The following is a 22,150-nucleotide window of genomic DNA, read 5'->3' as shown; positions in this document are numbered from 1 at the left end:
TTATCTTATGAAATATTTCTAATCATCTAATACTTCTACTTCATCTAATACTTCTCAAAGGCCTTCTCTATAAATGGTCATTTTAGAAAAGCATATGGTCATTTATTATTACTATTAGTAGTAGTATTATACATAGTATTAGGTACCTCCATGGAGTCCGAAGACTCATAATGGAAGACACAAGCGATCCACACAATCTATCATACCTCTCCTTGAACCCATTAATAGACAAGGCACTAATAACTGACTCTTGCAACCCATTCCATTCTTTTACAACACTCCAAGCAAAAAATCTAGTCCCCACACTCCTACCAACCACAGTTTTACTCAACTTCCAAGGGTGAACAGTTGTTCTGCCCTCCCCTCCTCTAGTCAAATGCTGAAACATTTCCCCTGCATCAATCCTACGAAACCTTTTAAGTAACTTAAACGATTCTATCATATCCCCTCTTTTTCTCCTATCAACCAATCTGCTGCAGTCCACACACCCTGAATCTATCCTCACAGGGAACATTCCATGTGGTGCTCATCATCATCTTAGTTACACGCCTGCAAATCATCTCCATCACTTCCTTATCCCTTAACCCGGATGTGGATATATCAGGACTTTATAAAGAGGAATAACAAAACCTTATCTCTACTTGTTACTGTATTCTTCAATAGCCAAGTAATCTTATGAAGTGCCTTAGCAACCTTAGCAATATGTCCTCTAAACTTCAACTCTCTGTCTACCACCACCCCTAAATCCCTAGCTTCACCCTCGAGTACACTTCCATCAATGTGGTACATAGTTTGTAATCTATTTATCCCAAAATGTGTAACTTTACATTTTTCCACATTGAATTGATACCTATTAACTTTTGCCAATACTGACAGCCTATTTAAATCCTTCTGCAAGCTCTCCACATTGCCTCGATTAACTATTATTCTACATAATATATGACTATCCATAGTCATTGTTACAGATGTACTTTTTTTCCATCGTCTTTGGACAGACTAGAAGAATAGTTACTATCCAACTATTCTTCTATGAAGATGATGGCTGATATTCGAGTTTGTCCATGGTTGTCCAGCTTGCAGGAACAAGGAACGCTGTATACACCAGGAACTAAAACAGAAATGAACTAGTTCTTAGGGAAATGGATAAGGATAGTCAGCTTTAAGTGATGCTTGAAGCCAGTGTGGAAGTTGTATTTTTTTTTTTTTTTTTAATTCTGGTTGTTGTTTCAGATGCCCCCTGTGCATAAGGAATCATGATAGCATTACTAAAATTATTCTGAAAATAAGTTCAAGCATTGAGGGAACAGGTTAGACTTTACTGATATTACCATTAAAATGCCGGCCTGGTTGGCCAAGTGGTTAGCGTATCCGCTCTCCAGCCAAAAGGCTGTGGGTTTGAATCCCACCATGGGCATGGATGTTTACGATTGTATGTGAAAATACTAGTGGTAGTGGTTGGCAGTAGATGGCGTTGGTGTAGATGATGCGGTTCAATGTAGTTGGTGGATTGAATGATGGAGACAGAGTTGTAGAGAAGGTGCCCTCCCTCCCTCGATGAGTCCTTGGACTCCTTGGAGGTGTCACATAATAATAATAATAAATCTGAGATTTAAAATTTTTTAGGAGTGCCTAAGGGTCAAAGCTTTATAACAGAGAGGAGACCTCCACATAGCCTTTAAAGGAATGCAGAGAACCAACCAGGGCTTCTAACCAATCCTCACCTTCTCGTGGTGCACCCTGTTAGATATCTACCTGGATACTGGACAAACGAGGATGGGCTAGCAATTTGGGATTTAGTTGACTAAATTGTATTCTTATTGGCTTAAACCAAAAAATAAAATGATGGTACAACATGACAGAATTTCATGCCCGATGGGACATCACCTGGCTAAACAAGGCCCTTGTTTTTGCCAGGGAATCAGGGCAAACAGCAAAATGTCAGCTACTGGAACAAATCCTGAAATATACCCCCCCCCCCAACTCAACATCACCAGAGGTTAAGAGTGGTACTATCAACATAAGAAGCCTGAATGGCAAAGAAATGGAGCTAGCTGAGGAATTGCATAAGTACCAGATCGATGTAATAGGGGTGACTGAAACAAAAAAAGACAAAATCTGGTAGGATTTTTCTGAGCAATGAATACAAAATGTTATATTCAGGCAATGACAATCAGGGTAAAAAGGAGTAGCTATAGTATTCAACACTAAATATGAAGCTAATCTTCTTGAATGGCAAGCAATATCAAGTAGATTGATGTGGGCAAATATCAGAATGGGGAACTGAATAATGAGACTTATTTGTGCCTATGGCCACAGAAGGTTCTACTAAGGTAGAAGTAGAGGAATGGAATTTTTGAGGCTTTAGAGAAAGCAATAATCTATATAGCAGAGTAAGAAATGATTGTCAGACATACAAAAATATTTTGGGAAAATTTGGAGATAAGAGCAAAGCTAATAATAATGGAAAATACATGTTGGAGTTCTGCTCAGGATATGGACTGGTTATTACTAACACAATGTTCCAACATAAAAATGTGCATAAATTCACATGGAGAAAAGAGGCAAGGAATAAGAAAAGTCTCATTGACTGTTATTGTTGATAGTGATTTTCTCACTGGTGAAGGACACTAGAGTGTACAGAGGATTTGAAATTGGAAGTGATCACTATTTAGTCTTGAGCAGAATAAAATTGAATTTCATATTGAAAAGAAAAACATGTAAGAAAGTTTTAAAACAAATAAAACTTGAGCAGTTCTCAGATGTGAACTGTAGACTAAAATACACAAGCATTATTCAGGAAAAAATGAAATAGTTTGAGAACTGGAACCAAACCTTGAAGGTTCAGTGGCAAATTCTGAAGAAAACATTGATTGATTCAGAAAGAGAGGCATGTGGTGAGATTGTCTGCAAGAATAGAAAAATCAGAACTCCATGGTGAACATAGGAAGTTAAAGAGGCAGTGAAGGAAAAGAAGAAAGCATATCAAAAGTTCCTGGCAAATAAGTCAGTTTGTGCTCTTAGATAATACAAAGACAAATGTAATAAAGCTAAACACTGTGTAAAACTAGCTAAACAAAAGTTATGGGAAGAAAGTGGCAAAATATGCTGGAGGCTGTTGAAAAAGCTCAGAAATGGAGGAAAGAGAGTGCTCTAAAAGTAATCAGAGATGATAAAGGCGGCATGAAAACTGGTGAAAAAGATATCCTTGATGTATGGAGTAATTACTTCAAAAAATTGCTAAACAAAACAAACAACCATTTTTGGACATCCTCCTTACTCGAACTTCTTCTGGTACCTTATCTACAAGGTCTTTCAAAAGGCAACATTTACTGGCAGATACATTCATAAAAAGTGTGCTCACCACACATCTCAAAAATTTGGCATTCTTAAATCTCTAATTAATAGAGCACATAAAGTTTGCTCTTCTCCAGTAAACTTACAACAAGAACTTTCCATCATTAAAAAGTTAATGGAATCGAATAATTACAACCCCTATTCAAATCCATCAGATAATTGAATCCTATGTTCCACTACCTAAGATTTCTTCTTCAACAGTCTGCAGAGTTCCAATCCCTTACATTCCAGGAATCTCAGAACCTATAGGTAGAATTTTGAAAAAGTATCAATTGATTCCCACGTATGTTCCTATCAACAAAATTTCCTCTTTGTTGCCTTCTACAAAGCAATAAACTGTCATCTCTATCTTCGGCTGGCTTTACCAAATACCGTGTGAATGCGATGTTTCTTATTTTGGACAAACTGGCCATTCTGTGGAAAAAAGAATTAAGGAACATCAATATTATATTGAATACAACAAACCTCAGAAGTCTGGTATAGCACAGCACGGTATTGACACTGCTCATAATATCCAGTGGGATAAAGCTATTCTCCTCCATAGATGCAGGTTCAAATAAGAACGCCTTTTTAAAGAAAGTTGTGAAGCTATTTTACACCAACCGAATTTAAATCGAAATGATTGTCTCTCTCTCTCAAAGATCTGGGAGACTTTTATTTCATGTAATCAATAAAAAAACCAATTATCTTGAAGATTAATTATTTATAATTTTTCTATCATTTCCTAGCACACAACAACAATTGTATTTTAATAGGTGATCCACCGAATGTTCGTTACTTGTATTCCATTCCTATAACTGTTTATATGACACTGAAGATGTATTAGTTTTAGTATGAAATATCTGTACCTTTATTAATTAAAAGTTATTACTGTGGTCTTACGTGTTCTTTTAATAATAATAGTTAAGAAATGGGAAAATGTATAATTTAAATATAATTATGATTTTAAATGAAATCTATATTTAATTTTTTTTCAATCTGAAAAATACATGACACAGTGACAAACTAAAAAATGTTCAAAACGTTACAATTATATGGTGTAAATGGCATGTTCGCACCATAGAACTGTAATGTTGAAAGTTATAAGTCAGTAGTTAGAATTGAAGGAGGCATAGAAAAATGATCTGATATAAAATTAGGTAAAATAAAGAAGCACTATCTCCACCCTTACTTATTATCTACATGTATCCCAATTATGAAAGAAAGTCACATTAAACCAGACATTAAAACTGAAGATATTAAAATTAGCTGTTTACTTTAAGCAGATAATGTTATACTGCTAAACAAATCCAGTACAAGTCTCCAAAATTCTTTTAAATTGAATAACTGCTCTAACAAATTTGACATGTAAATGTAAAACACGTTTTTCTTACCTTACTGCACAAGAAATAAAAGTGCCTGTCCATACTAACCAAAACCACCAAAGAAAACCAAATGGTCTGTGAAAAGAGAAAGGGAAATTAATTATTTCAAAACGTTATGCAAGTAACTGAAAATTTATTTATTTAATTGATATAAAAAATAGCATAATCCCCAAATTTAACAGTACTCAATATTTTATTCAATTATCTCCAATTATACAGGAGTACATAATTTTTGAGGTCTGTGGAAGAATCTATCACAGATTCTTCAGAAAAGATTTTCAAATATTTTATATATTCAAATACAATAATTATATATTTTGTTATTACTATTATACGAAGGTGGTCTGAAAAGTTCTTGGCCAACAATGAAAATATGAATTTATAATTTCAAAATTATTTTTATTTTTCAACATAATCTCCCTTAAGACTAATACATTTATTCCAGCGATGCTCCAGCGCCATTATCCAATCCCTGTAGTGGTTCTCAGTAAGATCTGCTACAGCTGCAATCACCTCTTGATTTGAAGAAAAATGCTGATCATCAAGGAAGAGTTTTAGTTTTGGGAAGAGAAAGAAGTCAGAGGGAACTAAATCTGGAAAATAGGATGGATGTTCCAACAATTGCAGGTCTTTTCTCATGAATTTTTTCATCTAGTCTGGTTAAAAGATAAGAATAATATTCCCCGGTTATTGTTTTACCCTTTTGAAGATAATTAATAAACAAAATGCCTTAGAATCCCAAAACACCGATGCTATGACCTTTCCTGCTGATGGAACCGACTTTGTCTTCTTTGGTGCTGAACAACCGGCTTCTGTCAAATGTTTTGATTGCTGTTTGGATTCTGGTGTGTAATGGTGAAGTCTCATCCATTAGTAATAAATTGACACACAAAATCAGTTTTATTATTGTTAAAATGCTCCAACACTGTTCAGAGATTTTCAATGCGAGTGCATTTTTGATTTGCTGTGAGCAAGTGTGGCACCCATTTTTCATATTGCACTTCATCAATGATTTCTGGTGTTGTTACACTTTTTGAACGTCCTTCATGTGAATCATCTTCAACGCTGGTCAGCCATGTTTAAACTCAGCAGCCCATTTCTTAACTGTCGAAAACGAAGGAGAAGAGTGCCCATAAATTTTTATGAACTTCTTTTGAATGAATTTCTTTTGCCGTTAAACCTTCTTTTATAAGGAATTTTATAACCGCACGATATTCAATTTTATCCATTTCAAGGGATACAAACAACACTTTTGCTTCAGACAGCTGTATAAAACAAACTACTTGATAGAATGAATTGCAATTTCACATGGATGCTTATGACAGATGTACCAACTTAGAAAAAAAAAAAATCGTGTCAATGGCGTTGCCATCTATGGTCGAGGCGGAGAACTTTCCAGACCACCCTCGTATATACATAACACACACACATACACTTTTACTGCGGTGGAAAATGTGAGCATTACATATTATAAGTATCTAGTATGTTTGTAATAGAAGAACATTCAGGTTTTTCAGTCAGTTTATATAAAAAAATGAACATATCCCAACTCCGAGTTAATATTAGTAGTCATAATATATATATATAAATATATATATAATACTATAAATGGAATGGTATGTAGGTAGTCAAGAACATCACTCCTTATGAAAATGCGTTTTTTTTTTTTTAATATTATATAATATAATATAATATATATATATTATATATGTAATAGAAGAACATTCTTGATTTAATGAGACGTAAAAATATAAATGGAATGGGAATTCCATTTATATTTTTCGGGGAATTATTTCTCAGAAATATATATAATATATATATTTATATATAAATAATACTATAAATGGAATATGTAGGTAGTCAAGAACATCACTCATTATGAACATGCGTTTTTTTTTTAATATTATATAATATATAATATAATACAATCTAAAATATCCCGGCGTGTACAAGATATGGTGTGACTGCGACATTCCTTACTTTGGCTAGACGGATAAGTCGATTGAATGGCGTATGGAGGAGCACAGGAGGGACATCGCTTACAAGAGAACACGTGCCAGTGCTTTATCCAGCCATATCCTTTTTTCGGCCGATTCTGATGATGAAAACCATGGTCATACAATCCTTTGGGATAGATCTAACAACATTTTCCGTTGCCATGACGAATTGGAAAGAAAAATTGTAGAATCTAGAGAAATCATCCTCAACCCTGTACATTTAAATAAATTTGTGCCACAATCTCCCAGACTGTCACGATGCTGTGATCAAATACTGGCACTCACGAGATGCTATACGCATGCACTCACTCAAAAATGTGGCTAACGAAGAAACAGCTTTGAATATGTTAACTACATTTTCACATTAAATATGTATAGTGACTTTCCTGTGCTGTTCGCAGTTTTTATCTTCAATGTTAATATTTTTTCTTTTCTTTTATGAAAACACCTGAAGAATGCTGTAAAAAGCCAAAACTAGTCATGTGATTACTATTAAACCTTTTTCCTTTGCTCTCGGTTTATGTCTTTCAATTCTTTTAAACAATATGTTTAATCAACCTCAAGATAGAGTACTTTCTGTACTCTATCTGTAAAATCTGTACTTTCACAGTGAAAATCATGTGGCAAAACCAGAATTAGTATCAAACAAGTACTATGGATAATTTAAGATAAAACTTAGGGATTACTATAAACTGTAGACCCCCCAGATAAATTTTGTGACCAATGTTAAACCATTAAGAAAATGGACTTAAGAAAACAGGAAGTCACTTCCTTTTGCTTTTTTTTTTTGATAGTATGATATAAACAAAATACTAAAATACCCTTTGCTATCAAAATTGCTTAATACAATTCATTTAATTCAAAATATGATGTCAATACAAGTAAAAAAATCGACTCTTACAGCATGAAATGGTGAGAAATTTAAGTCTATCAAAGTATTCTGCACAAATCCTAGGATCAAGATTCAATATTAAGACTAGAAACAATAATTTCTTGGTACAGAAGTACTCATAAGAATGAATTTATAATACTACCTTTTTTTTTTCTTTTTTTTTGCAGAAAGCTTTACTAGTGTACAGCAGTAATACAATGCCAATTACCGATGTATACTAGTATACTATGCATGGTTATTCACTGACTGAAAATATATACTAGAAATATTTTCTGCTACAAAATGACAATATTTTTGCTTTTAACGCAGTCACTCATTCTGTTTGCTTAAAAGACATGAAAAATCTTGAACATCTTGTTAAAATGAAAAATGAAATGAAATATGGGGGGGTCATTGGCTGTGCTTTATTTGTTTGCAGAATTTTCCTTGCCAAACAAAATAGTCCAAGATCATAGTGAACTGAAACAGGGCTAAGATATCACAAGGAAATTCTGCTTGATTTAGAGCAAAGGTGGCTTTAAGCGGGAAATTTGTGAATAAGGAGGAAACACTGAAACTGACAACATGGTCTGTATTGAGGAGGATGAGGTCTTTCGTACTGGATTTAAAATGGGCTAACGTTTTTTTTTTTTATATATATGTCCTCACAGGTGTTGCCAATACTATGAGAACACTTTGGCTAGTTTGTAGGTGGTTGAATCTATACCACCTACAATTAGGCATACATCTTCTTTATGGATTTTTTTGAAGTCCATCTATTCAAGGGGAGGATATGAAATTGTAGGTAAGATTACACCCTAGGTGGCAGGGTTTTAGTTTGTTGGTCACCTCTGCCAGCCAGAATGTAACATTATTAGGAGTATGAATGGTTGTGATCTGGCAGCAGGTAAACTAGTCTTTAAGAAAGGTGGCCATTTATTATTATTATTATTATTATTATACTCTGAATGATTCATAATCAAAACTGCACTGCTTTATCTGCTTTCAGAATTGCTATTATTATTTTTTTTTTGTTCATTTTGAAATTTACTACAGCTTTATATTCTCTGTTAAGCAGGTTACTTTTGGGAGGTTTCACCTGTGATAGTATATTGGTACATTCAGGCCATACTTACTTTTCCTGAGACAGGTGGGCGACCAAGGCACTAGATTGCTCCAGGGCCCATAAATTAGTGCTAATTTTTTCAGGATCTCCAGCTAGAGCCTCATGTACCTGTGCATAAGTATGGTCCTGTCTAGCCTTATATTGTTGGCCTCACTAGATTCCATTCTTGATTTGTATCATGAAATCTTTAGTTAGTATATATCTTGGCATGATGGCAGAGTTTTGGCTGTGACTCAGTGCATTGATGGTGTCTACTTTGAGAGTAGCGGAAGATAGATTAACCACATTGTTTTGGGGCAGTCTAAGAGGCTTTGGCAAATTTTTCACTAGGCTGGCAAACTTTTTGATGTGGCTTTTTTTTTTTTTAAATTCCTTGTGAGCTGTCAAATCATCCAGAATTCATCATTCAGCATGGCAGAGAAGCATACGAATAACTCTGAAAGTAGATAAGGGCAATGCAAGTATAATTCTAAACCATTCAGATTACAATAAAACAAAAATGGCCACTTTTCTTAAAGATCGGTCTACTTGCCACCAGCTAACTGCAACCCTGCCAACCTGTTCTATGTTACCTAAAAAAAAAACTCAAAAGGAAGAAAATGTAAATGACCAGAAGGAAACTAAGTAAAAGAATCAATGATCAATTCAATTTCGAAAGAGCATCCAATCTTTAAAGGCCATCACTATAATTAAAATATAATATAATTAGGCCGATATATCAATCTAATGAATGTGTGAAATCTCTCATGATAAGTAACTTATCATGTACGTTTTTACATGTTTTTCTAGGAAGATTGCACTTAAAGAAATGTCAAATTTTGTCCGTAATAAATTTTGCACTTGTAATAACTTAACCATGAGCCTTTGTTAAAATGTGCAGCAATTTCAAAAGACACACGAAGTATGACGTCATCATGTTCAGATGTCCATACATGACTATATATGGACGTTTTGAGAGACATGCACATGTGTACAACAGAAGTCTGGGCCTGTATAAGGCAAAATGTCGAGAAGGACTTCGTTGGAGATTTCTAAGTCTTCTTTTGCCTGGGTCCACCATCACATGAGGTCAGTTGTCAGTAATTGAAAGAGGAGCATCACAGGCCTTAGGATTCTCAATCTTCACTTACCCAGGTGCACAGCCATGGGAAGTATAGTGTTGATTGTTGGGATTTCTTGCTGGGAAAGAGCTACACATTGCCACCATGTTAAGAGTTCTAAAGGGCATAGAATAATCAACGACTCTGACAAAGAAGAAATTTGGCAGGAAATCAAGAATGAGTCAGCAGAAGGAAAGAAAGACAAAAATGAGCACTTTCATGTGAACAAAAGATTCATGTAAAAAGCAGTACTGAATGAGAATTGTAAGTACTTATATATGTGATATTTCCAAGAAAAAGAATATACATCAAGTGTGTCTGCTTATGGGTACAATAAGATTGTGTAAGTTAACAACTGAAATAAGTTCATTCAAGGTGTGTCTTAATCTCAACTGTAAGAAGGTATGCCTTATTTCCAGTTTGTGTATATATATAACTAGCAGGATATTCTAGATTGTGATTTAACTTTAAGGGAAGGAACATACAACTAAGTCTGAATCAGGAAGAATTGAAATGACAAAGACTTGTAATGCAATTTGTGTGTGTGTGTGTGTGTGTGTGTGTGTGTGTGTGTAGACAGGGGCATGCCGGCCATATGTGCAATGTGTGCAACGCACACAAGTGCCAGGATAGTAAAGGCGCCAAAGAGGAGGAAATACTTAAAAAAAAAAACGTTTTTTTAAAGTGATTTTTTTTATTGGAGAGGAGGGGGTAGGGGCACCAACTAAAGTTTTGCACACAGGCGCCAGACACTACTGGTGTGCCCCTGTGTGTAGATATATATATATATTTTTTTTAATTTAATTAAATGGCTTGTGAACACACTGGACTGATTCTGTCAATGCACTATTCTGAAAATTTTGAACCTGCATAAGATAAAGTTTAAGTGATCAATAATCAAGCCATTAATTAAAAGTAAAGGTTAACCCTCCTACCAGTCAAGGTGGATGAAATAGCAAGACTACCCCAGACTTTTTCATGGATCAAAACTTCATCGGCATTCTATCTTTTATCAAGTATTTACCCTCCACTGCTGTTAATCCCTTAACGGCGATTTGAGAGCCATTAGCGGATTAACTGCGGTCCAGCGACTTTTGTGTCACATGTCTTTACATGTACTCTGTTACTTCGAATTTTCTTCACTGTACTAGGATATTCGATCGTTTTTTTTTTGCTGAACAATTTATTTCTTGTGTCTCTTTCCAAAAATAGAAGTTTCACATCTGCCAAAATAAATAATCAATCCTGAAATGACCATAGATCAGCCTTTGCAATGAATATACTTTAGTAATAGTTAATTTCCTCCACTTTACTGACAATATAGATTCTTTTTTGCGAATTTTCAAATGTTTGTTTACGTTTAAAATATTTTGTCAAATATTTATATTGTTAAATAACATTTAGTGAAATAAATATGACATTTTGCTTTCTTTCTTTGCAAAATACCTTTATGTGGATTGTCACATTTCAGGAACGATTGTTTTTTTTTTTTTTTTTTTTTTTTTTTTTTATGAACAACAAATGATTATAAAACTGCATTACTCGGTTTCCGATATTGTATCTTTTTTAGTATCAAAAATTTATACCTAATGAGTATAAATTTTCAGAGTATATTTATCAGAGACTCTTCGCCTAAATTAGCTGTATACAAGACAGTGTTCAAACCAGTTTTGACTTATGGATCTGAGAGCTGGGTCAGAAGTAAAACACTTGACCAAAGACTAGAGACTGCAGATATGAGAGTCCTGAGAAAGATTAGAGCCGTGAACAGATGGCATCAATGGCAATATCATATTAAAAATGAGGATATTAGGAAAGAACTTGACATCGTCAGCATCCAGGAATGCATTAGCAGAGCTAATCTCAGATGGTATGGTCACTTAAATAGAATGGGAGAGGAAAGATTAGCAAAACAAGTGTTATCTGCCAGGTTGGCAAGAAAACGACCCAGAGGAAGACCAAGATATAGGTGGATTGATATGGTACAAAGTGCCTTAGACGACAGAAATATAAGATCTGATAATGTTGGAGTTTTGACAAGTAACAGACTGATTTGGAGGAAAATTGTAGGTAGGAAGTTAGTAATGATGTAATTTTTTCATGTAGTACTGTCATATCCTGTACACCCCTTGAGGGTACATGTCAGGAATTTGATGATGATGATGACTCTTCGCCTTCTTCTTTTGCTGAAAATTGCAACAGAGGGTTTTTTTTTTTTTTGTAGGATGCACATTACTATAATGTCCAGTGCTTAACCACTGTAGATATGTTGAAAATATAATAGGAAGGATATCTTGTATGAATGATTAAAAATTTATGCTCATTTTTAGGATTTTTTACTGCAATCCCCCCCCCTCTCCTGTCCTGGAACAGAGTTGTATAACTACTTTAAATTTCTATAGCCTTTAAAAGCTTTCAGACGGTATTCAAAATCTCTTATTTCAGTTTACCGTTTTGACAAAAGAAATAAAGCAATAATATTGTTGTATATCGAAGCTTCTAATTCTATACTCTTTCTTTGAATCTGAAATCAGCGGTCTGCTGAAATTATTCTAAGATTTAGAAATACTATGCTGTATTTTCAACACGTAAAACTGTATACCACACAAAGAAATTTCAATTGTGTTATTTCTGTTTTTTTTTTTTTTTAAAAAATCTAAATATTACTACTTCTATTTCTGCTGATTGCTATTTCTGAAATATGTCTTAGAAATGCTGGACAATAATCCTCTTACCTAGAGGAAAAGCTAAAAGCCTTAGATTACTCTTTTGAGAAACACAAGACAGAAAGTTTCCTAGAAGTCACACTAAATTGCCTCAAGCAAGAATGTCCTGTTTCGTTTTCTATTGTTCAGATGTCCTAACAGTAAAACTGACATTTCTTTTACAGGCTGATGAAGTATTTATGCCAAAAATGATTTCTTTATTTATAGTGATCAGTTTCACTTTTATTATTGAAAAATTGTAAATTATTTGATAATTATCTTGAAAAAATTACTGCTATTGCTGCTGCTGCTCTTACTTGCCATCTCACAAATGAATTGTATATTGGGTATACTTTCTAATATTCCTTTCTGCCCAGTAACAAGTTGTGGACTAACGGAGATTACTAACCCCCCCCCCCCCCTCACACACCACTGGGAACCGGATCAAAAGAACATGCCCAAAAGGCAGCACACTTAAAGTACCTCATGCAATAACTAAATATTTTACAGGCAGAAATTCCTTATTCTGTTTTTCCATCTTTCTGATTGATTAGCAGACATTCGAAGCATATTCTGATATTGAATTTGTAGGATGATATTTTTAATGTCATCCTACATTTTAAATATTAATTTCCCCTATTAGCCAACGTCACATAACTTCCTGATTTATAACAATAGGGAAATAATATGTATATTTTCTTATTTATAATTTGCAAATTTATAATAATCAAAACTTAGTTTCTGTGTTGAAAAAATTAAACGTTATGTGGAACAATTATTATGGAAAAATCACGAATGAAATAAAAACTGTACCTATGTTTCATAACAGCTTTTGGGTGTCTGGTAATTTTGCAACAGGAGGGGGGGGGGGTGATGCTATCAAAGTCGAAATAAAGTTCATTTGTATTGTGAAAGGAAATGAAATTTCACATTTGATGCATTTTATATACATATTTTGAATGATAAAAATAAGCAAATGTATCGCTTACTTTAAAAATTGGAGAATAAAATATCTGAATTATGCAGTAAATATCTATAACTGTTAATTTCATTTTATAATGACCAATTATACAGGGAAACCAAGAAAATGAAAGTACAAAAAACAATAGATTACTATATAATATAAAGAAAAAATTTAGTGATATGATTAAAGAATTTCATGTTATTCTCTATAAAGCAAAGTTGATCCAGCATGTCCTAAAGGAAATCTGTGAAGTATTATTCGATTTCGATGGTTTTGTACAAAAATAAAAATAATATAATCTGAAACGTCGGCAGCCGGTTTTCTTTTCTTTTTTAAAAGAATATTTCAAATAATTATCGTGAATTAATTTCTTCGAGAACAAAGAATAACGTTTTGTCTAGAAAGCAATTACAAAAAAATTAAAAATGAAATTGGTTCACCAAGGTAAGGCAATATTTAAGTGAAGAAATTATGCAAGACCTTTATTTTGTCCAGAAATTAAAATTGTATTGTACAATAAAAAGAGAAAACAAAAATATAAGTAATTTCTCTATTTTTAGTTTATCCTATATAACTAAAATCCAGTTATATAGGATAAACTAACCAGCATAGAACAAGGATGTGCATTTCTTGTTATAGGCAACTGAGAGGTAGCTACAAACGTGAGATAATCCGATTAACCGTTCTCTTCAACGTGAGGGTTTATCACACCTTCTAATGGAGAGGACGGTCAAATTGTACTTCTTATCCTGGTTCTTTAAACAGGTGGGCTGAATCGTATCCAGATTTAGTTGGACATCTATAGATGTCCTGGCCGTTTGGAAGGTTAACAAAAGCAGGGAATGCTAACAATATCTGCTTTGTCTTTAGTTTAAAATCTTATAATCTCACACTCAATATAATCTCTTACACATTACATAGTGTAACTATGTACTGAGGTATGAAGGACATCCAAAAAGTGTATGAAATCATTGATCAAGTGTACAATATGGTATTGAATGACTGGTGAGTCAAAGTGCGTGAAATTGCTGAGACTATAGGTATTTCAAAAGAATGTGTAGGTAGAGTCTATAGTATATATATCTTTAATTCCAAGATAACCTGAAAAAGAGTACAGTTACAGAATCAGCTGGGCTGGTTCATCAAGTAGTTAGCATACTCACTCCCAACCAACGGGCTGCGGTTTCAAATCTCGCCATGAGCATGGATGTCTGTGATTGTTTTTAGGTTGGAGATGAAGGTCCCTGGTGTGAAACCCCTGCCCCACTCATTAGAGGCCTGAAATGGCTTGAAAAAGTTCCATGTTTGGTCTCTAGAGCAGGGTATCTGGACTATGCTTTTTTTTGCATAGTCCAGATACCCTGCTCTAGAGACCGAACATGGAACTTTTTCAAGTCATTAAAAATACAAAATTAAAATTAAAAATACAAAAAATATATATAAAATTGATAAAAATATAAAAAAATATATTTCTAGCCCACCCAGAGTACAAAGTACTATAGATTTACAAAAAACCTTTCGTGGATGGGCACAACATAAAAATATATATATATATAATAAAAAATGAAATTAAAAAAAAAAGAATATGCTAGAGAAGTAAGGCATATGTTAAGTAGACAGGTATGAGTTGTCATTTTGCTTGTGTGATTGTGTGCAAGGAAATATGTTGCTGCTGTTTTCCTTATTGAACTTAAACACTGAAGAGAATTTTGTTCAGATGTTTCAGAGTAATATTTGCCAAGCATTTTGAGTGTCTATTTGAGTCTCTCATTAAGATATTTTGTATTTAGTGCCAGAAGACACAATGTTTTGAATGTGTGTGTGTGTGTGTGTGAGTGAATGAGTAAAAATCACTACTGTTTTAATACAAACCTATTTATAGGTTGTGTTTACACACACACACACACACACACACACACACACACACACACACACTTTGTTAATAAAATAAATAAAAAGAAAACTTAGTTTTTGTGTATGTGGCATAGCGAAATACCAAATACATAGGTCTAAGGAAAGAACCTATAGAAAAAGTGTAGTGAGAATATATGCAAAACCTCTAGAGGAAAATATATATGTAAAAATATAAATATATGTATATTTTTAATAGTCTCCTAGTAAAATCAACACCACACTATTAGAAAAGAGCTATGTATGAGTGATCACATAAAAAAACAATTTAGAATGAGTGTTTATTAACCTTTACAAAAATAAATATATGCAAATGAAAGAAAATGTTAAATCATATGTGACATACAAAAATTATTCAATAGTCAATTAACTTACCTGGAAGACTGGGAACAAAATTTGACTATGCCTAGTACAGAGCCAATAATGAAAAACATGAGCATTGGATCCAGGAGAATATACTGAGATAAAGTTAGTATTCCAACATCTGCCCAAAATAATATTGTCATTTAGAAATAACCAACAGTAAAACAAATAAATACATAAATAATAATAATATAACAATAATACAAAATATTCCAGAAAATAGCTTGACTTGCTTGCACTGAAGTGAAAATTATCATCATATCATTAGGACTTGTAATTTGAAATCTATAAATGATTTACAGTAATTATAATATATATATATATATAATATATATATATATTGTGTGTGTGAGGGGGGGGGGGGGGAAATAGGCAGGTTGCAGTCCTCAGAAGAAAGGAATTTAGGTGATATTACACAGTAGATGGATTATAAGACTTAGGAATCAGTGTGGGACAATCTATGGATAAGAGAAATTAACAGCACATGAAATACTCATTAATAGCAAAAGCAAACTGAATATGAAGAGTGAGAAAGATACGACAGATTTGAATGTTCAGGAGTACATCTCTTGAGCACAGCAGATGGAATAACACCAGGACCAGAAGCCTTTTCAATATCTAAATGATTCCTCAGATGTCTTTCTGGTAGAAGGCTACATGAGGGTTTGGTGCAATGTTCCAAAATAGTTGGAAATGATTTACCTTTGTCATGTATGCAGGAGTTAGACAAGAAGATTGCTAGGAGGTCAGCTTTATCCTTAGGTGATTTGCAATAGCGTCATAAACATCTGATTTTGAAAGAGCGCTAAATGTAGAAATTCGCCACTTCTGCAAATGGCATTCATTCTATTTGCTCCTTTGCAAAGACTACTGGGTGCAATTTCTACCTCTGCTCACTCACACACACACACACACACACACACACACACACACACACACACACACACACACACACACACACACACACACACACACACACACACACACACAAACAAACAACAGCCTTGGCAAGGAAGTAGATGGCATGAATATTATCTGTGCAAGAGATGAGGGTTCTACATTTAGTTGCTTCAAAATCAGAATTATGATTATTAATGATTGTTTGGAAACTGCCATAGGCTTCTATGTAGGCTATAAATGAAGTTGTAGTTTTTAATGGCACTTCCACAGGTGTCGTTAATAAAGTTTATTAGACACATGTATTCACAAGAATATAATAATTTTATTACTGCAAATATTTCAAACAGGAACTAAATGGTCATCATCAGTGCATCAGCATAATCACAAGATGAAAATAGAACAAAGAACTTAAGTATAAAGAGCTAATAAGCTTCATTTCGGCAATGAAAACATTACTTAAATTAAGGGGATATTAAATCCCACATAGTTTTAAAACCGAATAAGAAACTCAAAGATTGGAATCAGAGAGTTTCTTGCCGAATATAGTAAACTATAAAGTATCGGCGACACTAGCGTAAGCCAATGTAAGTGATCCTAGTACGTAGTACAATACCGGACGACTCGTTGCAAAGGTGGGGGGAAGTTCAGATCGCTATTCTTAGGTATTTTCCATAATGTAAAAACACATTTCCTAGGAAATGTATGCTGTTATTACATTATGGAGGATATTGGCTTACGCTAGTGTCGCCGATACTTTATAGTTTACTATATTCGGCAAGAAACTCTCTGATTCCAATCTTTGAGTTTCTTATTCGGTTTTAAAACTATGTGGGATTTAATATCCCCTTAATTTAAGTAATGTTTTCATTGCCGAAATGAAGCTTATTAGCTCTTTATACTTAAGTAACTTAATGGTTGCACCTGTTTGGAAAACTCGTTCGCAGAGTATATAAGTTCTTTTCGCTATACACTTTGGTATTAGGTCTAGCTACTCACTGATGAAGCCTCAAAAAAGGCTGAAACCGGTCTGGGTAGTGACCTCCCTCCATAATGTAATAACAGCATACATTTCCTAGGAAATGTGTTTTTACATTATGGAAAATACCTAAGAATAGCGATCTGAACTTCCCCCCACCTTTGCAATGAGTCGTCCGGTATACTACGTACTAGGATCACTTGCATTGGCTTACGCTAGTGTCACCGATACTTTATAGTTTACTATATTCGGCAAGAAACTCTCTGATTCCAATCTTACTTGCCAGGTACTTTCAATGCGTTTTCTTCTTTACCAGGACTGGCTCTTAATTATTCATTTTTATCCTGCTTAAAACTAAGTGATGATCACTTCTAATTTCAAATTCCATGCATACTCTGGTTTTTTCATGTCAAGCTGCCTTCTCTAAGATCCAAAAAATTCTCAACTATTTTCATAGGAGAACCTTCTGTAATTTTTGGTTAACTTCCTGAGTCTTCTTGTCCATATCCACCGCCATTCCCTCTTCACTTTGATGATATCAAAAGGATGTACATAGAAGATGCTAATATTTCAGCTGATATTAATATTAACAACAAGATTTTAAGTATTTTTAAAAACAGAAAACAGCCATAAAAACTTGAGGCCATATGAACTTGAGGTAATTTCTAACAAGTACAATTCCCATCTGGTAGCCAATAACTGCTTAATCTTTTTATCCCCCAGTAAAGATACTCTTTACTGGGGGATAAAAGACTAAACAGTTTCCACAATTCTTTTTTTTTTTTTTGTAATGAATGCAGCCTATTTAATTACAATTAAAGAAATGCATGTAATGATTCACATAGTCTCAATAATGCCAATTCCAAACCTGAATCTAACTTAAGCTTATTAGGACATACTTCTACCATCTTCCAGAAATCATTGGCAAAGATATCTGTAGAAGATAAGTGAGTCATCTCACTAGATTATGCTGAATGGTTCTTCCCATAATGCATAACATTATACACACCAAATGCGTATAATGTTATGTGTATAATGTGTGCTTTGCATTATGGAATACCTAAGTGATTAATGTGAAGTCGTTAGCCTCAATAAACAAGTGGCTAATTGTGAAGCTTGCACTTGGATAAAGGAATTATGAAATTCTCTTCTCATTTAAAAATTGAGTCTACGTAAGACTAGCCATTTTGGAATCCATTTTGTTCTGAAAATATTGTTTAGCTCTTTTAATATTCCAGGCATATATCTTGTAATCTGCATTTAGTAGACTAATTTCCTTATAGTTATCGCAGTCATTTTTATTTCTTTTTTTATAAATTGATATAACCAGTGATTTTTTTTTTTTTTACAAGCGTTAGAAGTAGTTTTTCCAGAAATCCAAACTTTATTAAAAATTTTCAGAAGGCTTTCATGTGTTGGATCTTGAATAAAGACCTTTTCGTCAAAAGGATCATTCATTCAAGATTTAACAAGAATACAATAATAACGAAGAAATACTTGTACTGTTAGTAAAGAAACAAATTGTTAATAGAGAACATAATTGAATTACCTTAATTCAATTATGTTCTCTATTATAATATTATTCAATTATAAAATACTCTATGCAAAATGTATGTCAATGCAAACAAAGGTCCAAAATGTTGCGTATGAGTTACCCACGATAAGCATAACGCCCAAAGCGAAGGCATTCGTGGAAAGTGAATTGAACTCCCATTCCCTGAAAAGAGTGCTCTTGAGGAGAAGAGTTGTGACTAAACAACTTAAGGACCGATAGGAAGGTGCCGTGAGAAAACTTCTGCAACGAAAAAGAGGGCACAACAAGAGATAATAAATGCAGGTTCATACAGGTTTCAACCCCTGTTTTTTCTGTTCCTGTTTTCTTTCGGACCCATGATGCTGACCAGTGGAAGAGAATTCTACGACGTCGGACGGCAAATTCCCCCCCTTGCTGACTGGTGAGTATCGGGCGAGCTGTACGTGAGATGACGGCGTTCACCGACTCGGGCCATTGGTAGAAGTGCTACCGGAATGAGACAACGGAAAGTTCCTCCAGGGAGATGGGCGGTCTGACGATAGTGACCAGCGAGATGAGCATTTGCCCAGCAGAGTGCAGAAAATGGTTGTACGGGACGAGCGAAGTGACCTCCACGTGAACACAACCCACTGAAACAGTAACGTATCCAACAGATAAGAGGGGACATGGTAATCTCATGCAGTGGTGGTAATGTACAGAATTCTCTTATATTATTAACAAATAGCATCAGAGGAAAAGGGTGAATCAATTTCTAGTTGGAAGAAAATAGACAATTGCTAGAGAACTTTTTGAATGACTTATATGCATTGTAACTTGTTAGCTCCATTGGACTGGTAATCAGAGGATTTAAGTTCTTGTGTGAGACCTAATTGTCTGTGTTTGCTTTTGAAGTTAAAATTGTAAACTTGTATTTTCCCATGCTAAGTGTGTTTTAATTGACCAGAGGATATGAGTTATATATTCATTAACTAGAGTGTTCATTTATGATTGTCAGTTGATTTAGTATAGGTAATGTGAGAAGCTTTTGATATGTTTAAACCTAATTATAAACTCATAAGATCTTTAATAAACATGTTTTACTATGTAAGCCTGAGTTTTGCTTGAGCATGAGACTAATTTACCACTCATAAAAGTTTGAACCTATGCATAAGGGGAAGGTATAGAATAATTAGAAAGGATAGGGCCATGACTGCAAACTGAGATCTCTACAGATGCTATATATATTTAACGAATTTAGGTAGCTGTTAGAACTCTGGGAAAGTTTCTCTGAGCAAGAATTCTTCTGTCCTAGGATTCTGACCGGCACAGCTGGAACAAACAAATCTGTCAGAACTCGAAAAGGAGACAGCCCCACAGAGATAGACTGGAGATCTCATTCTTAGTTGGCACAAGAGGGGATAATAGTGACATAGATTTAAAGAAAAACCACGGCATAACACATGAAATTCTTCACCTGAATTTTTATGATTCCATATTTATGTTACTTTCCTAATATTAAGTAAAGTAATTATTTTAACATATGTGTTGTGTCTCTATAAATTCCTAACTATGAATTCCATATTTATAATATTTATAGTCTTCTCTGATGTTTTTCTATTTTTCATTTTATTCAATATATTTTTTAGCTCGGATATTGAAAGATTATTTTTCACTTGGTTAGACTATAATAAATTTAGTTTAATCCTTTATCCAAGTGTGAGCAAACAAAGTTTGCACCTGAAAATATCTTCAGGACTGGGATAAGGTAGTACAACACCAGGCAACTCACAGCAAAGGTGGGTCAAGCTCTCATCGCTCCTTGTGTCAGTATCTCCCATAATGCAAAGCACATCTCCTTGCGGACAATTATACTGCTGCATTAAGAGAAGGGCTACTACCCATACCGGTTTCGACCTTTATTGAGGTCTCGTCAGTGGGAGCCAGGCCCAGAGGTGGAGATACCAAGGCAGAAGCAATGGAGGTCATCTTTACCTATAGGAATTGCCAAAAGGTGTGCCACCTTATTATTAAATTACTCTGGATTTAGAGAAAGATGTTGAAAGATTATTTTTCAGTTGGTTAGATTATAATAAATTTAGTTTTGATTCTGATCCCCTCCTCCCAGAGCATTTGATGGGAAAAAAACTAGTCTTGTGTATGAGCATGTTCTTTGTAGAATGACTATATAAAGAAAGCATTACTACCCTACCTAATATGAACAGAACTACTAGATTGCATTTATTCCTGTTATGAGAAGTAGTATTGCTTAATGCTGCTCAGTGCAATTTCATTTTTATATTTATGTGTACATTTTACTAACTATGATAGGATTTTAGACCATGCATTAATCATGCATGCTGCTCTACTGTAACTTGTGCTTCCATATCAGCACTGTTAATCCTTCTCTCGTGTATGTGTGCTATTGCATCTTTTAAATCATCATCATCATCATCATCAAATTCCTGCCATGTACCCTCAAGGGGTGTACAGGATATGATAGTACTACATGAAAAAAATTACATCATTATTAATTTCCTATCTACAATTTTTCTTCCAAATCAGTCTGTTACTTGTCAACACTCCAATATTATCAGATCTTATATTTCTATCGTCTAAAGCACTTTGTACCGTATCAATCCACCTATATCTTGGTCTTCCTCTCGGTCGTTTTCCTGCCAACCTGGCAGAGAACACTTGTTTTGCTAATCTTTCCTCGTCCATTCTGTTTAAGTGACCATACCACCTGAGAATAGCTCTGCTAACGCATTCCTGGATGCTGACAATGTCAAGTTCTTTCCTAATATCCTCGTTTTTAATATGATACTGCCATTGATGCCATCTGTTCACGCCTCTAATCTTTCTCAGGACTCTCATATCTGCAGTCTCTAGTCTTTGGTCAAGTGTTTTACTTCTGACCCAGCTCTCAGATCCATAAGTTAAAACTGGTTTGAACACTGTCTTGTATACAGCTAATTTAGTGTTCCGACTAATTTCTCTCTTATTCCA

At 34.2% G+C, this 22,150-nt stretch overlaps 1 protein-coding gene across 1 annotated transcript in view; it reads right to left on the bottom strand.

The window, feature by feature from the left end:
* The window catches only part of tw (Protein O-mannosyl-transferase 2), a 303,353-nt gene that overhangs the window by 255,375 nt on the left and 25,828 nt on the right, over positions 1-22,150 (bottom strand). The window contains exons 5-6 of the mRNA XM_090399620.1: positions 15,768-15,876; positions 4,728-4,793 (exon numbers count right to left, since the gene is read on the bottom strand). Of these exons, the coding sequence (XP_090255746.1) occupies positions 4,728-4,793; positions 15,768-15,876 (175 nt within the window). The remainder of the gene's footprint in view (positions 1-4,727; positions 4,794-15,767; positions 15,877-22,150) is intronic.

Source organism: Typopeltis vanoorti, chromosome 10 (genome assembly GCF_054136105.1).
Source record: "Typopeltis vanoorti isolate ZY-2024b chromosome 10, IOZ_Tvanoo_1.0, whole genome shotgun sequence".
Lineage (NCBI taxonomy): Eukaryota > Metazoa > Arthropoda > Arachnida > Uropygi > Thelyphonidae > Typopeltis > Typopeltis vanoorti.
This window is presented reverse-complemented; position numbering and strand designations above follow the sequence as displayed.